At 45.0% G+C, this 21,650-nt stretch overlaps 1 protein-coding gene across 4 annotated transcripts in view; it reads left to right on the top strand.

The window, feature by feature from the left end:
- Nucleotides 1-21,650, top strand: part of arhgap46b (Rho GTPase activating protein 46b) — a 208,385-nt gene that overhangs the window by 168,415 nt on the left and 18,320 nt on the right. For all 4 annotated transcript variants that reach the window (XM_073062090.1, XM_073062089.1, XM_073062091.1 and 1 more), the window contains 5 exons: nucleotides 3,135-4,452; nucleotides 11,151-11,700; nucleotides 17,072-17,164; nucleotides 18,758-18,831; nucleotides 20,087-20,286. In XM_073062090.1, the coding sequence (XP_072918191.1) occupies nucleotides 3,135-4,452; nucleotides 11,151-11,700; nucleotides 17,072-17,164; nucleotides 18,758-18,831; nucleotides 20,087-20,286 (2,235 nt within the window). The remainder of the gene's footprint in view (nucleotides 1-3,134; nucleotides 4,453-11,150; nucleotides 11,701-17,071; nucleotides 17,165-18,757; nucleotides 18,832-20,086; nucleotides 20,287-21,650) is intronic.

Here is a 21,650-nt window from a genome sequence, read left to right as displayed (position 1 = left end):
GGGCCGAGACCCTTTGTCAGGAGTAACTGAAAGAAGAGATAGTAAGAGATTTGAGAGGGGGAGGGGGAGATCCAAAATGATAGGAGAAGACAGGAGGGGGAGGGATGAAGCCAAGAGCTGTAAAGGTGATTGGCAAAAGGGATACAGAGCTGGAGAGGGGAAAGGATCATGGGACGGGAGGCCTAGGGAGAAAGAAAGGGGGAAGGGAGCACCAGAGGGAGATGGAGAGCAGGCAAGGAGTGATTGTGAGAGGGACAGAGAGAGAGAAAAGAAGAAAAAAGGGGAAAAATAATTAATAAATGAATAAGGGATAGGGTAAGAAGGGGAGGGGGCATTAACAGAAGTTAGAGAAATCAATGTTCATGCCATCAGGTTGGAGGCTACCCAGATGGAATATAAAGTGTTGTTCCTCCAACCTGAGTGTGGCTTCATCTTGACAGTAGAGGAGGCCACGGATTGACATATCAGAATGGAAATGGGACGTGGAATTAAAATGTGTGGCCACTGGGGCGATTCTGCTTTCCCATTCTCCGTAACTTTCGCCACCTCCAATGGGATCCCACCACCAAGCACATTTTTCCCTCCCCCACCCTTTCTGCTTTCCGCAGGGATTGCTCCCTATGCAACTCCCTTGTCCATTCGTCCTCCCCCATCCCTTCCCACCAATCTCCCTCCTGGTACTGACCCTTGTAAGCGGAACAAGTACTATATCTGCCCTTGCACTTCCTCCCTCACCACCATTCAGGGCCCCAGACAGTCCTTCCAAGTGAGGTGACACTTCACCTGTGAGTCGGCTGGTGTGATATACTGTGTCCAGTGTGGCCTTCTATATATTGGTGAGACCCGACACAGACTGGGAGACTGTTTCACTGAACACCTACGCTCTGTCCGCCAAAGAAAGCAAGATCTCCCAGTGGCCGCACATTTTAATTCCATGTCCCATTCCCATTCTGATATGTCAATCCATGGCCTCCTCTACTGTCGAGATGAAGCCACACTCAGGTTGGAGGAACAACACCTTATATTCCGTCTGGATAGCCTCCAACCTGATGGCATGAACATTGATTTCTCTAACTTCCGTTAATGCCCTCCTCCCCTTCTTACCCCATCCCTGATATATTTAGTGTTTCCCCCCTCCTTTATTTTTCTCTCTCTTTCTGCCCATCACTCTGCCTGTTCTCCATCTCCCTCTGGTGTTCCCCTCCCCCTTTCTTTCTCCCTGGGCCTCCCGTCCCATGATCCTTTCCCTTCTCCAGCTGTGTATCCCTTTTGCCAATCAACTCTTAGCTTCATCCCTCCCCCTCCTGTCTTCTCCTATCATTTGGGATCTCCCGCTCCCCCTCCCACTTTCAAATCTCTTACTATCTCTTCTTTCACTTGGTCCTGATGAAGGGTCTCGGCCCGAAACGTCAACAGTGCTTCTCCCTATAGATGCTGCCTGACCACCTGCGTTCCACCAGCATTTTGTGTGTGTTGCTTGAATTTCCAGCATCTGCAGATTTCCTCATGTTTGCGTATCAGAATTATTTTATTATTTTGTGCCATTCCTGCAGCCCAGGGCAAACAGGTGACCTTATTGCCCTGCCCTTATCCACCTGTTTTCAGAGCCAAGGCTAAAGCTGAAGCTAATTTAAGGTTGCAGCTTTCCTCAGCATCTATCAACGAAATTCCATCACTTCCCCTTGTCTATAAATAGCAAAGCTGATGATCACTCCATGGGGCCAAGGACATTCTTCTGAAGTTATGGACATAGATGCAAAGCCATAAATACAACTTTAACACAGACAGGGTTTCGTACTTCGTATAGTGTCAACCGTTGCATCCCAAAGGCTTGTCGACCAGCTTCTCTCTGATTCATCCAGTGCTTAAATTTTGAAAATGGACAACATCAGAATCAGCTTTATCATTACTGACCTATTTCATAGAACTAACTGTACAGGCCCTTCAGCACAAGATTGTGACGACCTGTACGACTAAGCTCAATGTAAGCCTTCTGCTCCACAGAGCCCTCCATTTTTCTATCATCCATGTGCCCAGCTAAATGTTTCTTAAAAACGCCCCTAATGTAGCCGCCTCTACCACCACTCCTGGCCTGCACTGTTCTATGTTCTATGTTAATACACCATTCACACTTTGTTTACTTTGTAGGATGGCACACAGTATTGAAATAGATATGTTTTTAGCCAGTAAATAGAGATTTTCTAATTTTGTGTGTGTGTGTGTGTTCAAGAGCCGTGAGGTAATGTTGCCACTCTATAAAATCCTGGTTAGACCTCACATAGAATATTGTGCATCTCAACCTCTCTACCAGCTGCATTGCGCAGTGGTTTTTCCATCGTTATTGTTTAAGAACATTTCAAACCACAGCTACCTGGAATATTGTGTTCAGTTCTGGTCACTTCATTATAGGAAGGGTGTGGAAGTTTTGGAGAGAGTGCAGAGGAGGTTTACCACGATGCTGCCTCGATTAGACAGCATGTCTTATGAGGACAGCTTGAGCGAGCCAGGGCTTTTCTCTTTGGAGTGAAGGATGAAGAGAGGTGACTTGACAGAGGTGTGCAAGATAACAGGAGGCACAAATCGAGTGGATAGCCAGAGATGTTTTCCCACTGTCAAAATGGCTAATACGAGCGGGCATAATGTTAAGGTGATCGAAGGAAAGCTGTGTGGGGGGGATGTCAGAGTCAAGTTCTTTACACAGAGAGTGGTGAGTGAGTGAAATGTGCTGCTCGGGGTGGTGGTAGAGGTAGATGTTTTGGGGGCTTTAACAGACTCTAGGATGATAGAAAAATGGGGGTTTGTGTAGCAAGGAAGGTTTAGTTTATTTTGAAGTAGGTTAAGAGGCAGGCACAACATGGTGCCCTGTGCCATAATGTTCTAGTGACACAATAAACCCCACCACCATTATAACTTCCATTTTCGTGTGCACTTCACCTTGACAGAGACTGCAGGGGTCACATAGTGAGATATGTGCTTCCTGTGTGGTGCTGCTGGGCCTGAATTCCATGGAACACTTGTACACTCAGTATATCACAGTAATGATGTACATTAATGTTAATTATTCCCATTTTTATTGCTATTTTTAATGCCAGAATGAGGAACATGTAATGCTAAAATTATCTCCTCTTCCTCAGGACAAATCCCACCTGGCAGCCTGCCCCAGGCACAAAGGCATCGATGCTGGTAAAAGTAGACAGTGGAACGAGTTCGGTCTCCTCGCACGGCTCAGTAACCCAGCAACAGAACACTCCGTCAGCCACTGTGGAGAAGTCCCACTCAGCCAGAGCCCCAAGCCAGGCCCAAGCGCAGCAGGCTGCCTGTTTCCCACTCGGGGGAAAGGCCCCCACCGCCCTCGAGTCCAAGCCATCCCTACACCTAAAGAAGACCGAAAATGGGGGCTTCTGCCTTGTGTTGACGAATGGCCCTCAGCACCAAACCCCCCAGAAGGCCCAGTCTGGGCAAGCGCAGCCTCTGTCTCCAAAGTGTGCCTCTGCAGCCCCCATTTACGATGAGCCACCAATCGAGTCGCCGATCTACGATGAGCCGCCGATGGAGGTGGAGCTGGAGGGGGTTCCTCGCGGTAAAGCGGCAGCCCAGAAGGCTGCTGGCCAGGCGTCACAAAAGGGTCCGACGAAGCTGCTTCAGAACTCTGCCTTTCAGCCACAGGGTATCAATAAACACGCAAGGAAGCCATCCAATACAGAGTACAGTCCAGTCGGCAGAGAATACATTAAACAGATGGTAAACATTGACCCAGCTTCAAAGCAGACACCTTCCCCGAATGGCACGTGCAACAGCTCCATAACTCACTCAGGGCCCTTAGTGGCCAAGGACCACAACAAGCAGCAGTGGAAGATCTTGGATGCAAACTCACTGAAAGGCAACGAGCTACACAGTCGCCAGAGCAGCATGCAGTCGCAGGAGTACCCAACATCTGTGATCAGCCACCAGGATTCGGGCTACTCGACGGGCCCTTCTCCCAGCCTGAGGCGCAGGAAGGGCAGGAGGACCGCAGCAGGCCAGGCCAGGCCCGGGTCCCTGGGCAGCAGCAGCGAGCTCAACGTCCTTAACGAGAAGCTGATGGCGGAGATGCGGGCGGTGGTGGGCCGGGCCGTGGAGGTCAGGGGCAGCCAGGCAAGCCTGAACGCGGACATCGCCGAGAGTTGTATTCTTGCGGACATTCATAAGATTCGCCTGCAGTCGGAAGGCCGCCACCTCAGGCAGTACACTAACCTCGGCTCAAAGGACAACATTGCAGCCAGCAACAGGTCCTTGCATAAATTGAACTCTGAGATAAGAGCCTCAGTTGACAGTGAACTATCAACACGGCAAGAAGTTGTCCGTCAGAAAAGAACATTTGAAAAGGTGGATTTTTCCAGCAACTCATTGGAAAGAAGCATAACCAGTCAGATTAGTCTTTCATTGCCAAGCCCTGTACGGAACACACCACAGGTAAGGAGGCACCTCTTGTTAACTCGTGTGCTTGAGCTTAATAGTTGGGAGCCAGATTCTTGGTGCTCAATTGGAATGTAATTTCCATAAGACCATGAGATGTAGAAGCAAAATTTGGCCATTTGGCCTATCGAGTCTGCTGTCCCATTTCATCATGGCTGATGAAATTTCCCTCTCAGCCCCCAATCTCCTGCTTTTTCCCTGTATCCCAATCAAAAATCTATCAACCTCTGCTTTAAATATACCGAGTGACCTGGCCACTCCAGCTGCCTGTGGCAATGAATTCCACAGATCTGCCACTCTCTGGCCAAAGAAATTCCTCCGCATCTCCATTTTAAATGGATTTACCTCTATTCTGAGGCTGTATCCTCTGGTCTTAGACTCCCCCACTATAGAAAACATCCTCTCCGAATCTGCTCTGTCGAGGCCTTTCAACGTTTGATAGGTTTCAATGAGATCTCCCTTCGTTCTTGTTGACTTTCCAGTGAGTAGAGGCCCCAAGTTTTTCAACACAGAAACAAACCCTTCTGGCCAACCAAGATTGCCCCATCCAAGCTAATCCCTTTGACAAGTTTTGGCCCATAACCTTCTAAACCTTTGCAATCCATGTACCAGTCCAGCCCAGCCATATTTTAAAAGTTGTTATTTTACCTGTCTCAGTCACTTCTTCTGGCAGTTGATTCCATACGACACTGGAGCAGAATTAGGCCATTTGACCCATTATGGCTGATTTATCTTCCGTCTCAACCACAGTCCACACATATACCACCCTCTGTTTAAAACAAAATGTCCCTTAAGTTCCTATTAAATCTTTCCCTTTTCACTTTAACCCTATGCCCTCTAGTTCTTGATTCCCCAGCCCTGGGGTTTGTGAGCAGTTTGCAGTGACACTTTTCAGAAAGGATATTGAAACTGTTGACGCTCTCAGAAGCCATAAAAGCTACTTTAAAATAACATCTTAAATGGCATGGTTTTGAGTTGTCAGCTGGCTAATACCATCCTCTCCCTCAATCGACAGTACAAAACCCTGTCTTTATAACAAGGCTTTCTGTATTCATAGAGAATTGCAGCTCAGAAACAGGCCCTTCAGCCCATCTAATCCATGGCTAAAACCATTAAACTGTAGAATGCACCAAGCACCTTAAACCTGTGCCCTTTTGTGTTAGCCATTTCAGCCCTTGGAAAAAGCCTCTGACTATCCACACGGCCAATGCCTCTCATCATCTTATACACCTCTGTTGGGTCACCTCTCATCCTCCGTCGCTCCAAGGAGAAAATGCCAAGTTCACTCAACCTATTCTCATAGTGCATGCTCCCCAATCCAGGCAGCATCTGTGTAAATCTCCTCTGCACCCTTTCTATGGTTTCTAGGCCTTTTATAGTATGGGATTCCCAGTTAATATGTGGAAAGTTAAAATCACTGCAATAACAACCTTGTGCTTCTTGCAACAGTCTACGATCTCTTTTTAAATTTGTTCCTCTAAATAGCCAGGACTTTTGGGTGGTTTGTAATATATCCCCATTAATTTGGTCATATGTTTCGTAATTCTCAGTTCCACCCATAACACCTCACTAATCGAGGTCTTGAATCTGTCCTGATGGAACACTTCCGTGACGTTTTCCCAGACTAGTAATGCCACCCCTCCTGCCCTGTCATGTCTAAAATAACAGAACCCTGGAATACGGAGCTGCCAGTACTGCCTCTCCTGTGACCAAGTCTCACTAATGGATATTTAGTGAGAAATATTCCAATGATATTCATTTATCTATTTATTTATTATTTCTTTTTCTCTTTTTAGTATTTATTATGTTCTGATTATTGGATTTATTGAAAGTCGTCATCATCATCATCATCATCATGTGACATGTCACATGATAATGGGTGATCATGATCTACCTATGACCATGATTGTTTATGGCAAGCTTTTCTGCAAAAGTGGTTTGCCATTGTTGCCTTCTGGGCAGTGTCTTTACATGATGGGTGACCCCAGCCATTATCGATACTCTTCAGAGATTGTCTGCCTGGCGTCAGTGGTCACATAACCAGGACTTGTGATTTACACCAACTGCTCATACGACCATCCACCACCTGCTCCTACGGCTTCACCTGACTGATCGGGGAGGGTGGTGTTAAGCAGGTGCAACACCTTGCTTAAGGGTGACCTGCAGGCTAGCGGAGGGGAGGAGCACCTTACACCTCCTTTGGTAGGAACACATCTCTACCCCGTCACCCATCTTGAATATGCCCTCAAGAAAATTAATCTCACGATTGTACATGGTAACACATACGTACTTAGTTAATAAATTTACTTTAGATTTTGAACCTCCTTCTGCCCAGTAGGCAGCAATGTTTTTTGAAGATTGGGCTAGCTTTATTTGTCACTTGTACATCAAAATATACAGTAAAGTGTGATATGTTTGCATCGATGACCAACACGATTTGAGGATGTGCTGGGGACAGTCTGCAAGCGTTGTCACGCTTTCAACACCAAGCTTCAGTAACAAACCCACAAGTCACTAATCCTTACTAACCCATCCTTCTCTGGAACTCTTGGTAACTCTCTGGGTCTTGCTGCACCATTCTCTCGACAACGTGTAGTATCGGGAGATTGCTTGGCACTTGGTTTGCAACCATGTTCCCCAAACTATTCCAGATCCTGATCTGCTCTATTTGTGTCTGGCTTTCATTACTTATTTTCTTGCCCCTTATCCATCTATTTTTGCCATTACCTCATCATTATAACATAGAGGCCATTTGTCCTTTTTGGTCCATTCTAGCTCACTGGAAAGTAATCCCATGAATCTTGTTCCATCTCTAACATGGTCTGTAACATACATGTGATCAACTCTGACATTTCTTTCACTTAGCTACACTAAGGGAACATTTTTAGGAACTGATTAACCACCCACTGCACACATGGGATGTGTGAGAAACCTCACAGCACCGAGTATGAAACGTATATTCCACAGAGACTGCACCCAACATCGGGATGCAAACTAAATCTTTGGGCAGCACTGTTCCACAGTTACAGTGACTTGACGAAGCAGCCAGTTTACACAAATTAATCTAAGCATTAAATACTCTCAGTCAAGGTAAAGTTATTATCAGAGTGCGTACATGTCACCTTGAGATTCACTTTCTTGCCAGCATTAACAAGTAAATAAGGAAATACAGTAACATTTATGAAATCTATACACAAACAAAGACTGACAAACAAGCAGGGTGCAAAAGAAGACAGACTTTATTTATTTAGTGATACTGCACGGAGGAGGCCCTTATGGCCTTTTGAGCCACACCACCCCAGCAATCTCGACAAGCACTATTAACCCTGACTTCATCACAAGACAGTTAACCTATTTGGCATGTCTGACTGTGGGAGGAAACCAGAGCACCCGGAGAAAACTCGCATTCCACAGGGAGCATGTACAGAGACTCACTCCAGTGTACAAAATGGCGCAGGAATTGAACTCAAACTCGGGAATGCCCTGAACTGTAGTAGCGTCGTGCTAACCGCTACGCATACTGTGGTGCAATTTTTATTGTGGAGATAAAAAATGTGTATAATCCTGTGAACATGAGTTGTGGAGTCCTTGAAAGTGAGTTTATGCTGTGGAGTCAGTTGGGAGTTGAGTCGGAGTCAGGGAAGTTATCCACGGTGGTTCAGGAGCCTGATGGTTGCAGAATATTAATCGTTCCTGAACCTGCTGGTGTGGAACCACCAGTTTCACGGACAGTCATTACCCTAAATGTTAGGATGAATTACTCTATGGATGAGCTACCTGCCAGCATTATGCAGACTTGTGACACTGGCAGGTAGTTCAGCCAGAGAACTTGTCATCCTGGCCAGATTCGAGATCAACTTTACCTAATGCTCCGGGACAGGTGGACAGAGGAACGGTGGATGGGTACTGCAAGTAATCAGCGCGATTTGATTCCTGCCCCTCACTTCCCAAGAGATTTGAAGCTATTTGTAAAAGCCCTAAAAAAAATAGCACAAAGTGAGATTCAAAAGCCAGGACGTAAAGAATTTTTGAGCATGCACGGGTCACTAAGACAGTACTTTAAAAAATAAACTTCGGTGGTCTTCACCCCAGTAGTTCTTCCCTCGGAGAGTTCCCAATTGCAGGGAAATGTCCTTAAGGCATTTAAGTGAGGGGCCAGCAAGGCATGAGAACCAGAGAGATCAATGCTTTCCCAGCTGTTTGAATAGGCTATTATCTCAGGGGGATACTTCAGCAATTAATGGGTGAGCAGTTAGAGTAAATTCCTGAGAAAAATTTGTTGTAAATTTTAAAAACTGTAAATCTCTGTCATAATTATGTTTTCAGCAGCAGCATGAACTGAATTAAATGCAAAGGAAATGCAGCTTAATGTTTTTTTTCTCTGTGCCCAATTTGTGGTATCTTAATTGCAATGCTTTTGATCTTAGTGACTGATGTTGTATCTCCTGGGGGGTTGGCGTAGGAGAAAGAGGATCTGAACTCATGGTATTAGTGTTCAAGGGAACATTGCAGTAAAGAGTTCTGGCACAGCAAGGGTTTGTATCGTGCCAACTGTCAAAAAAAGTCTGTAAATTTTCAAGGGGAATTGGCTGGCATTTTAAGGAAACTGAAGAGAATGAATGGAAAGGTGGGATTTTGATTAGTAACTTGTTGAACTGGGTGTAGATTTCAGTGTCAGATCATTTCTGATCTGGTTTATCTCCTGGGTTCGAAAATGAGGGGAACCAGAATATTTTTGATTCATTGAACATTTTGCTCTCCATTTTTCTCCAGCCACTTGAGAATCTCTCTCAAGTGACCGTTGTATAGGTGTAAGGCTTAATAATATTGGCAGGATATTGGACAAATAGGAGTGTGATGACAATGGTGGGGTCCACTGCCTTGCCTGATCCACTGTTCCCTCCACTGCCTGTAAGAAGTTTGTAATTTCTCCCTGTGACCACATGGGTTTCCCCCGCGTGCTCTGGTTTCCTCCCACAGTCCAAAGACATACCAATTGGTAGGTTAATTGGTGATTGTGAACTGTCCCGTGACTAGGTTAGGATTAAATTGAGGATTGCTGGTGGCACAGCTCAAAGGGCCGGAAAGGCCTATTCATTGCAGTATCTCAATAAATATAAGCACGTGCTGTCTTCTGAGAAAAGCAGATGCTGATTAGGAAAGGAATTCAGATCAGATTTCAAAGTTCAAAGTATATATATGCCACCATATATAACCCTGAGATTCATTTTCTTGCGGGCAATCACAGTAAATGCAAGGAACTCAACAGAATCAATGAAGGACCGCGCCCAACAAGTTGACCTTTGGAGCACACCAAGGTCATTCAGAGAGTTCTTCCCGGTACCCTGGCTGGGTAGAGTTAATTCAAGCATCAATCAAAGCTAATGTATTAGTCATCTAAAACAGTCCAGGTCACCATAGTAAGACCATCAGAATCCTGAGATTATCAGAGCTGTACAGCATAGAAGCAGGTTCTTGGGCCCATTTTTGTCACCTTGAGATTTACAGGTTTCTGCATTGATAGGTGTTGAGAATGAAGGTGTTAGGGGCTGATCATTTCGGGTGGAATGCGAGCTCTTACTCTGCTTGGTTCCATCGATCTGCACACAGACCATGGACCTCCATACCACTCCCATCCGTGTACTTATCCAAACTTCTCTTAAATGTTGTAATCAAACCCATATCCGCCACTGGCAGTTCATTCCACACACTACCCTCTGAGTGAAGAAATTCCCTCTACTATGCTGCTGTTTGACACGATCCTGTTTTAGCTTTGAACGTGCTGAGCACCCACAAATTTGCAAGGTGGAGAAATCCCAAGATTTGCAACCCTCCTGAGGAAAGAAGCCTCTTCCCATTCCATCCTAAATGCTCAGCCCCTTCAGGCCCCCATCTGCACCATATTGGATCGAGTGTGAGAATGTGGCAAGAGCACACTGATCACGCAGTGAATCATTTGGACCTCCTACAAGCAGAGGGCTCTCTCTCTTTGCTCTAGCTGTCTCTTACTACTCCGTTGTCCTTGCTCCGTGGGTACGTAACACTCATCCATTCAGAATCTTGCAAATCTCAAGGTGACAGAAAGAGATGTAACTCCTCGGTTATCTGAACTGTGGTGAGCACAGGATATGGGAGTATTAGTAAACTTCGTAACATCAGTAACTCAGTATTAAATTCTCAGCCAACAAACCCTGGAAACAGATTATCTAATCCTTAGCATATTATAGTGTGTGTGAGCTTGCTGTGCATTTTACTGGGCAATGGTATTGAGGGCCAGAGCTGAGATTGGTAATTAACTGTCCCTCCATTCCGGCTGTGAATCAAAGTCTTGCTCATCAAATGAATGGAATAAACAGCTTGGGTAACGAAGCCTTGACTATAAAACCATAAAACATAGGAGCAGAATATGGCCATTCAGCCTATCAAGTCTTCCACTCAATCATGGCTGATTTTATTTTTCCTTTCAACCACATTCTCCTGCCATCTCCCCATAATCTTTCACACCTTTATGATCAAGAGCCTCTCAACCTCCACTTTAAATACACCCAATGACTCGGCCTCCAAAGCCATCTGTGGAAATGAATTCCATAGGTTTACCACCTTCTGGTCTCTGTTGTAAATGCTGACGCATATGCAATTATGTTCCACATTACAAACAAAAGTAGAGTTAACTTATTTTTATCCCTCACTTCTAGGTCCAGAATGTGGGCGGCAATCGTAAACTGAACTCAGGTGGACAGACTATCAACGTGGGCTATCATTTTCCTTACACCACCTTGCGCAAGCCCCTTCCGGAGAAGAGTATGGAAGACTGGGCGGCCAAGCATCTGAACATGCACACCCGGGGCATCTTCAGGCGCCGGCTGTCCATCGCCAACATGCTGTCCTGGGTTGGAGGCTCCATCAAGAAGCCCATGCTGGTCACCAGCGATCGGATCATCAAGAAAGACGCCTGTGAGCTCTTCAAGCTTGTGCAGATGTACATGGGTGACAGGCAGACACGGATGGAGAGGCTTCCGATTGCCCTCATGATCGTCACCAAGTGCTGGACCATGCAGGGCATTCGAGATGAACTTTACATCCAGCTCTGCAGGCAGACCACGGACAATCTCTGCTACCAAAGCTTAGCCTCCGGCTGGGAACTCATGGCCATCTGTTTGGCCTTCTTCTCTCCTTCGCCCAAGTTCCAGTCCTATTTGGAGGGGTACATCTATCGGCACACTGACCCTACAAATGATGTGAAAAGTACGTGAACTTCTATTCATAAATTATCTTTCTTTGATAGACAATAATGTGAGTTGAGCCTTCATTGTGGTTTTAAAGTGGGTGTGATATGATGTAAAGTGCGTGTGTATTCCTCATTCAGCACTTTTAAGATCTTTACTGTCCATCCACTGCCATTTAGGGCAGCAATGAACGTCTTCCATCTCTGGCACACTCATATTGTCGCACACAGATGAAGGATTCTTCCTTGCTGTTTCCATAACAATTTTGTTTTACCACTCAGGGTTGTTAGCCCTGAGCTGAACCCTTGAACCTGGAGGACCAGTGGACCACTACCCTTTGACCTGTTTGGCATGGGTGACGCTACCAACAGCCAAAACATAAAGCCCTGACTCCAGCCAACATAACTCTCCAGGTCATTGAGCCACACAAGCCCCCAAACCCAACAACAAAGTTGTCCTCTTGGAGGAGTTTTAAGATGCAAAAGCATTATTTTTACATACTGTCATATCTTTGTAATTTTCGATCCCTGGGTTATTTTAGGAGTTCAAGAATGAGTGAAAAACTTTGATTCTTCACAGTCATTTATTTTAACTTTTAAACAAAGGTACAGAGCATTTAAAACTTAAGTGAGGAGCTGAGAAGCAAAGCAGAGATTGAATTGATTCAAAGGAAGGCTGGCGGTTTGGAAAAATCTATCATCTTTGTAATCCAGATAACAGAAATTCCTTAGAGACAGAATCCAATCAAAAGTTTATATAGTTAAACAATTATAGCATGTGTAATTGGCTAATACTTAGCCAATTGTAAAATGAAAAGGTATACTGCCTTCTGCCAGTAATTGGGGACGAACCACCACATACTGTGAAAAACACAAGTTGGTGATAAACACAAACTGTGTCAGAAAAAAAACTGTACTTTAGTCTTGTATAAAAAGTATTGAAAAAACAACTGATTCTAACAATACTAAACTCTTGAGTTTCAGATCTATTCACCCTTCCCTCCACTTCTCAATTTTCTCATGTCGTCCTCCAAGGACTCATCTTCTTACTGTGCCGTAGGAGCCATGAACAGATTCAGATTTATTTATCACATGGAAGCATACCATGAACTGAATCATTTACATTAACAACACACCTAAGGCTGCGCTGTGGGCAGCTTGCAAGTGTCGTTGCACATTCTGGCACCAACATATCTTGCCCACACTGTTCAGAACAACACAGAACACAGCAAGCAACCAAGCAATAATAGTATAGCGAGCCCCTCTCCTACCTCCCTCCCGCCTACCCACACCCACGATCAGCCCTCCAAATCCAGGACAGGTCTCCCATTGAGCTTTGACTTTTGGACTTTCGATCGACCTTTGGGCTTCATTCACACCCTACTGAAGCCTCATAATGCTGTTTGTTAAGGATCTCACAAGCCTGATCCCTCCCATGTCCTCACGTCCATGTTTCTGCAGAAGTCACTGGAATGAAGTGGTGATGAAGAAACCCGGTGGATTCTCCCTTCAGCAGTAAGAGTGCTCGGGGCATTTATAGTTGCCATAACCCACCTACCTAAGATCTATTGTACCCCGTACAAAATGTTGGAGGAACTCAGCAGGTCGGGTGGCATCTATGGAGAGGAATAAACAGCCGACATTTCAGGCCAAGACCCTTCATTGGGAATGGGAAGAAAAGGGGGAAGAAAATAGAATAAGAAGGTGGGGAGGGGAGGAATACAAGCTGGCAGATGATAGGTGAAACCAGGTGAGGGGTGTGGGGGAGGAAGAAGAAGGAATCTGACGGGAGAGTGGACCATGAGAGAAAGAGAAGGAGGAGCACCAAAGGGAGGTGGTTAAGAGGGGAGCCAGAATGGAGAAACAGACCCAGCACAGGCTGTAAGAGTGACCCTGAATCAGGGTAGAAATGCCATTCAGCCCCTCTCTGGCACTACTATCAAAGGTGCTATTTTTCAAATGCCCCAACAAGCTGAATTTCTTCTACCCTGTTGGTGAATGAAAGACTATTCCATGACCCGATTGTAGCCCACATTGTCCACACTAATTGTCAAGTACCTCGTTACACTAATTCTACACCAATCCTTATTTCATTCCCCATCCTCTCATTCACCTCAGCTTCCCCAAATTCTGACACTCATCTACACATTCTACCGCCATTTACAGTGGCGTCTTGGTCAATATACAATCCTCAGCCAACAATGCTGAAAGCAGATTATCTGGTCATTTATCATGTTGCATTTTGTGGGCGTTTGCATTGTACAACTTATCTGTTGCATTTTCTACATTAAAATAAAGCTATAAGACATAAGTGCAGAGTTGGGCCATTTGGCCCATTGAGTCTGCTGCAGCATTTGATCAAGGCTGATTTCAGATTCAAAATCAGGTTTATTATCACCGATGTGTGATGTGAAACTTAATAATTTCGCAAGCTCAATCCCATTCTCCTGCCTTCTCCCCCTAACCTATAATGGCATTACTAGTCAAGAACCCATGTTTGCATGAGTTTTCTATTAGAGGAGTTTACCTGATGAACTATAAGATTATTAAATAAAGTAAGGTGATCTTTGTCACATGTACATTAAAAAAATTGAAACATACAGTGAAATGCATTATTTGCGTCAACGACCAACCCATTCTGAGGATGTGCTGGGGGCAGCCCACAAGTGTCGCTGTGCTTCCGACGCCAACATAGCAAACCCACTACTTATCAACTTGTGCGTCTTTGGAATGTGGGAGGAAACCGCAGCACTTGGTGGAAACCTATGCAGTAATGGGCAGGATGTACATGCTCAACGTGCAGTGGACAGTGGCGGGAATTGAACCCAAGTCACTGGTGCTGTAATAGTGTTGTTGGGTTTAAAAAGAAGAAATCTTATCCAGTGTGTAAAATCCTTCACGTGAATTGGGGTCCAATTCCCGCTGCTGTCTGTAAGGAGTTATATGTTCACCACGTGACCGTGTGGGATTACTCTGGGCACTCGAGATCCCTCCCACATTCTAAAGACTTGCGGGTTAGGGTTAGTAAGTTGTGGTGCCATTAAGTGTGGAGACACTTGCAGGCTGCCTCCAACACGTCCTTGGACTACGTCAGGTCGTTGACGCAAATGATGACCTTCACTGCATTTCGATGTACATGTGACAAATAAAAATAATTTCTTTCTTCCAAAGATGCCGCATCACTCCTTTTCTTCCACCTTTGAGTTATTTAATAAACTTGGATAACAATTTATCCATCTAACATGTAAAACTGCAATTGATTGAGAAGGAGATGTCTGACTTTCTGCCATCTCCCATGTGTTTTAAGTATTTCTCGACTCATGAAAGATCTGATTCTCAATTTAGGAGACACAGGAGACTGCCGGTAGTGGAATCTTGAGCAACGAACTATCTGCTGGAGGAACTCAGCGGGTCAGGCAGCATCTGTGCAGGGAAGCAGATAGTCGACGTTTCGCATTGAGACCGTTCATTTGGATCCTGATGTTGCCTGGCCCGTGTTTCTCCCGAATTTTGTTTGTGGTTTTAAGTTTTGTCTTTGAACTTGGGTCTGTTATTCTCACCTAATAGGAATAGTTCCTGTTCATCTATCAGTACTTCAGAGCAACGCACTCAAAATGCTGGAGGAACTGCAGGTCAGGCAGCATCTATGGAGAGGAACATTTTGGCCCAAGACCTTTCACGAGGACTGCCCAAAAGAAGTTTAGATCTTCTGTTTATTCCTCTCCGTAGATGCTGCCTGACCTGCTGAGTGCGTGCCTCCAGCATTCCGTCTGTATTGCTCTGGACTTCCAGCATCTACAGAATCTCTTGTGTTTAGGACTACTCCATATTGTTCTGTCTACTGTATTTGTACACCCTTTCACATTGATCAAGTTTTTAAGTATCTTGTCGTATTTCACCAATCCTCTACTCCCTACACAGTGTGAAGCCCCGGTGTCCATGTCTTGTTCGGGCATGATGACCTTACCCGGCTTTGCCTTGACACTTGTACTTAAAACCATTACCCTTGTTTCACAGCTCTCCAAGTCCTTTTGTGCAACTCCTCCCGCTCCACACCATATCCCTTCCTCATATCCAGAAGTATTTTCAACCTTGGCATTTCTCTAAAGAACATAGACAACAGAACATTACAGCTCAGTACAGGGCCACGATGTTGTGCCGGCCTTTTAACCTACTCTAAGATCAATCTAGCCCTTCCCTCCTCCATAGCCCTCCATTTTTCTATCCTCCATTCACCTGTCTTTAAGGCCCTCCATTGGTCGGGTTGACGTTGGATATTGCATCTTAGCTGTCTACGTGATACACGAGCCAGTATGCATGCCAGGGCTGTACGATGTGGAGAGCAAGCTGTTGACTTGCAGCAGGCTTGCCCACTCCATGCAGCAGATGAATTCAAAGGAACAGCAGAGACTGATACAGTCTGGCACCAGCAGCGTCGCAAGAGTTGCCAGTCTGCGTTGAATTCAGTGTAAGACTGCCTTAAGGACTCCAGCTACAGATTTTTCCCAAAGCCTTCCCCATGCGTGATATAACTGCAAGGCAGTGTAAGTTTCAGATCAGCGTTCTCTTCCTCCTCCATGAGCTGTCAACCATGGCTGACGAGCCCCGTCTGCCCCGAAGCGACTGGTTTTAAGGTGCCAGTAACCCGTCTTTGCCCCTTCTCTTGTCAGTAGAAAAGGTTATGCTAGGCTTTGTAGCTAAGCCATACGTGAAGGCCAGGAGCTGAACTTGGTTGTCAGAAGCTATTTGAGGCGCACGCCATTGGGAGCATGTAAAAGATAGTGGGAGCTTATCCCTGCTACCCCCCCGCCCCCCCCAGCTTGACAACCTTAAGGAACCATGGTACCTACCTTAAAGAATTTCTGAAATGCCCCTCATGCAGGGGTTCCAACCTAGGGTTTACAGACCCCTTTGGTTAATAGAAGGGGTGGATGGTATAGAAAAAGTTGAGACCCCTGCCCTAATGCATCTGCCTCTATGCTTGCCTCCTTCAAGCTTAACCCCGATTGCCACCCGTGTCTCCTAGCACCCTTCTCCCTGCCTCTCTATCTTCAGCATGCAACTCCCCGGAAACCTTCCACACTTTTTAGTTGATAAGGTTTATCAAAACCACATTGATGGTTTTGGTTCTGGAAAGACTTTAGAAGTATTTTCCAGCAGATTTTTTGTTGCTCCAGGCTTCAGCAACTGTGGTCTCTCTTTAAAAATAAAGATATGAATGATTAGCTTTTTTTGTGACAACGTGATTGGGAACAAATGCATTTAAAGAATTTAATGTATTTAAATGGAAAAGTAACCAATGTGCTTTGATGCCTTTTTCAAAATATGAGTTTGTGATATTGATCTGTATCGACTTTAATGTTGCGCTTTGTATATATTTTTTAATTCCAGTTACCCAACGTATCAACGAACTAATGGAAATGAAAAATAAGAAGTTCTCAAAGTCCAGGAAGAAGAGGAAACAGAATATTGAGGAGGAAGAAGGTAAATTTTGAGTAGGCTTGGTGCATACCATTCCTTTATTCATTCATAGGAAGTGTGCATCATTGCCACGCTCAACGTTCCCTACAACCATTGCTGTCGAGCAGGAAATTTTTACACAGCCTGAAAACTGCACGGCACCTTACATTTTTTTTTGTGTAACCTGTATTCGATGAATATTTAGAATGAAAATCAGTTTTAATTTATTCATTGAAAGGTTTAGGGCAGGGCTGTCAAACTCATTTTAGGTCACGGGCCGGATTGAGCAAAATGCAGCTTCATGCGGGCCGGATCAGTCGGACGCGTGCGAACGCAGCTTTCGTTGCCTCCGTTTTTTCAGCCTGCTCTCATGTGTCTCAGTCTCTGCTATAACTACAAAGTGTTTCACTTTACAAATTCCGTTTCTTATGAAGAAGACTGCCGAGCAAGACTGCCGAATAAACACTAAAAACCCTGAAAACCTGGTACCTGAATAAACTCAGCATTAGCCATGTCATACGCCATAGGCGCTTCGATTACTGGGGCCAGCTTTAATAGTAATTAGATATTATCTCGCGGGCCAAAGATAATTCCACCGCGGGCCTTGAGTTTGACATATATGGTATAATGAAATACAGTACAAGAAAGAAAATCTTACACGTTTCGCAAACTTTTTCTCATCTTGTCTTTATTCTGGCTGCACAGCAACAGAGGCTGTGTGCGCGGGAGCATTTCAGTCACCGCGCGGCCACACACCCGTGCAGCTCAGCGGGAACAGTGGTCATTGTATGCCTTAATTGTCCATCCTCTGGGTCATCTTTTATTTATTCATTGTGATCCAGCCCTTTGAGCTGCACCACCCACCCAGCAATCCCCCGATTTAATCCCAGCCTACAATGACCAATTAATTTGCCAACCAGTATGTCTTTGGACTGTGGGAGGAAACCGGAGCACCTGGAGGAAACCCACGCGATCACAGGGAGAACGTACAAACTCCTTACAGGCAGCAACAGGACTTGAACCCGGGACCATGGTACTGCTAACCACTACACTACTGTGCCGCTCACTTAGATTGAATTACTGCAGTCTAAGTAAAGGGTGAAGCAATGGTCATAGAGGCAGAGAGATGATGGAAATGAGCCCTTCCGCTCAAGAATGTGAATCCATCAAGCATCCATTAGTACCCTTATCCTGCCCAAACCACTTTATCTTCTCTGTGTTCCCATTTACCTTCCCATAGATACTACCTCTCATTTATACACCAGAGACAATTTACAGAGGCCTTTTAACCAAGCAACCACACATTTTTGGATCCACCTAGTTCTACTGGCGGTGTGAGGTAGTAACTCTACTAGTTTTGTTACAGAGTCAAGGTGTAATTACTGAGTCATCGATCTAAAGTAAGGATAGTTGATAACAACTTGACTGTTTCATTGGATATTGAAATTTGCGCAGTTTTAGTACTTAGTCCCACAGGCTAAGACATACAGTACTATGAAAAAGTCTAAGCCTCTCCCCTCCTCTGCTGCTCCCGTGTCTTATGATCAGTACAGGATTATCAGCCTTCTGCTAAAAATGCAACTTAATCAGCTGTTGTTTCTCTTCTCTTTCCTTTAGATCTACTTATCAGCACGTATGCAAAATATTGTTACCGTAAGCTTCAGAAGGTTGCTGTGACCGGAGGAAAAAAGGTACTGTGTGTGTGTGTGACCTGTTGCACCCCTTCTCAACACCTGTTGTCTTCTATGTCCATTGGTGTATTGGTTTGATCCCTGCAGCGTCACTTTACTGCTCATTAACTCGTCACTTTATCTCAGGCATATTTGTCTGAAGTTACCGTGTACAGATTGGCTATCATTCCTCCTGGCGTAAGAACCCTGTACTTCAAGGTCAGTTTCCCACCTGGTTCCCTTTAATGTGCAAAAATCTTACTGGCTTCATATCTTCAATCTCGTGTTCCCTCATGATCCCCGCTAAAGACAGACATGTTCCAGTCTTCTCTTCTTGCTGCTACTTACAGGTAGGTGGTACAGGAGCCTTGGGTTCCACACCAGCAGGTTCAGGAGCAGTTATTAGCCTACAACTATCAGGCTCCTGAACGGCATGAATAACTTCACTCACCTCAGTGCTGAGCAGACTCTGCAGTCTATAGACTCACTGCAAGGTCTCTACAGCTCATGTTCTCAGTGTTATTTATTTACTTTGTAAAATTAATTCTACCATCTGTCCTCTTCTGATTATTTGTCAGTCTTTATGTATTGTTTTTTATAATTTCTACTTTATTTCATTATTTTCCTGTAAATGTCCACAAGAAGATGAATCTCAAGGTAGTATATGGTGACGTATACATACTTTGATAATAAATTTACTTTGAACGTTGAATCTCACATAGTGGTTACACTACATGGAACATCTCACCCCTAGTGTAGCCATTTCTTGCAAAGACCCTGCTGTACTGCGCAGGTCCTGGCATATCAGATTGACAGGGAATGAGGCAAGAGATTTAGAGTAGTTCTGGAGCACCATGACACAGAAGCAGACCCTTCAGCCCATCTGGTCTGTTCCCATTGACCTGCACCTGGACCATAGCCCTCCAACCCCTCCTATCGATGTACTTATCCAAACTTCTCTTGAATGTTGAAATCGACCCTGCATTCACCACTTCCGCTGGCAGCTCCTTCCACACCCTCGCCACAGTCTCAGTGAAGAAGTTTCCCCTCATGTTCCCCTTAAGCATTTCACTTTTCACCCTTAACCCATGACCTCTCGTTCTAGTCTCGCCCATGCTCAGTGGAAAAAAAGTTGTCTTGAGCAGCAGGGGTGTTCTGATGTATGATAGTGCTTGGGGTGGGGTGGAGGTGTTATCCATGAACAGAAAGGAAAAAGGGCTTATTGTTACGGAGTTCTGTATTGACTGGACTGAAAGGATTTTTTCTCAACTGACAGGGCCTGAGGAAACCAACCATTGAGGAAATCCACCATGCAAAAAACGCTATCCTGACCCCTTCCATGTTTGGCAGCTCCCTGGAAGAGATTATGGAAAGACAACGTGAGCGCTATCCAGAGAAGAAGCTGCCCTGGGTTCAAACCCATCTGTCCAATAAAGTTTTGGGATTGGGTGGTGCGCAGGTTGAAGGTATCTTCAGGTAAGTCTGTGCTTGGGTGGTTGCATTATGTCATGGAATACTCCCCCCCCCCCCCCCCCCCCCCACTGAAGGGATCTAAATGAAAATGGTCCACTGATTTATTGAAAGACCTTTGCAAATTTTGATCCTTTGCAGGTAAATGTCATAAAGCTACACTTGTGTCTTCAGCTGTAGAAAGGCAACAAGGGAGACACATGATGTCAAGTTGTGGCTTATCCAAAGCAGATGTTTGCACACGCTGTTTACTTATTTATCTGAAATATAGTGAGGAATAGGCCCTTCCGGCCCTTTAAGTTCCCTGCAATCCCCAACAACCGATTTAACCCTAGCCTAATCACAGGACAATTTATAATAACCGGTTAACCTGCCCAGTACGTCTTTGGACTCTGGGAGGAAACTGGAGTATCTGGGGAAAACCCAAGCATTCCACAGGGAAGACTCCTTACAGACGGCACTGGAATCGAACTGCAAGCTCCGGAGTTCCCCGAGCTGTAATAGTGTCACGCTAACCACTAAGCTACCATGGTGTCCAAAGTCAAAGATGACAAAATCTGGGATATTGAGAACAAAATAAAACTTCAGTAGCACCCATTTCCGTAAGACAATAAGATATAGGAGCAGAATTAGGCCATTTTGGCCAATCTAATGTGCTGCACCATTTCATCATGGCTGATCCATTTTTCCTCTAAGTCCCAATCTCTTGCCTTCTCCCTATATCCCTTCATGCCCTGACCAAATAAGAATCTATCAACCTCTGATTTAAAGACTCAATCTCCATAGTTGCCTGTGGCAAAGAATTCTACAGATTTACCATGCTGGCTGAAGAAATTCCTCCTCATCTCCATTCTGAAAGGACACCCCTCAATTTTGAGGCTGTGTCCTCTGGTTCTAGACCCTCCCACCATAGGAAACATGCTCTCCACATCCACTCTTTCAAGGTCTTTCACCATTCAATAGGTTTCAATTATGTCACCACTCATTCTTCTGAATTCCAGCGAGTACAAGTCCAGAACCATCATATGCTCTTCATATAACAAGCCGTTCAAATCTAGAATCATTTTCGTGAGCCTCCTTTGAAGCCTCTCCAGTGTCATCACATCTTTTCTAAGGGGCCCAAACCTGCTCACAGTACTCCAAAGTGCTTTTATATTCTAGTCCTCTTGAAATGAATGCTAACATTGCATTTGCCTTCCTCACCACAGACTCAACCTGCAAATTAATCTTTAGGGAATCCTGCATGATGATTCCCAAGTCCCTTTGCAGCTCAATTTTTGGTATCATTTTCTCCATTTAGAGAATAATCAACCCTTTGATTTCTTTCACCAAAGTGCAAGACCATAAACTTCCCGGGACTGTATTCCATC

Source organism: Hemitrygon akajei, chromosome 11 (genome assembly GCF_048418815.1).
Source record: "Hemitrygon akajei chromosome 11, sHemAka1.3, whole genome shotgun sequence".
NCBI lineage: Eukaryota > Metazoa > Chordata > Chondrichthyes > Myliobatiformes > Dasyatidae > Hemitrygon > Hemitrygon akajei.
This window is presented reverse-complemented; position numbering and strand designations above follow the sequence as displayed.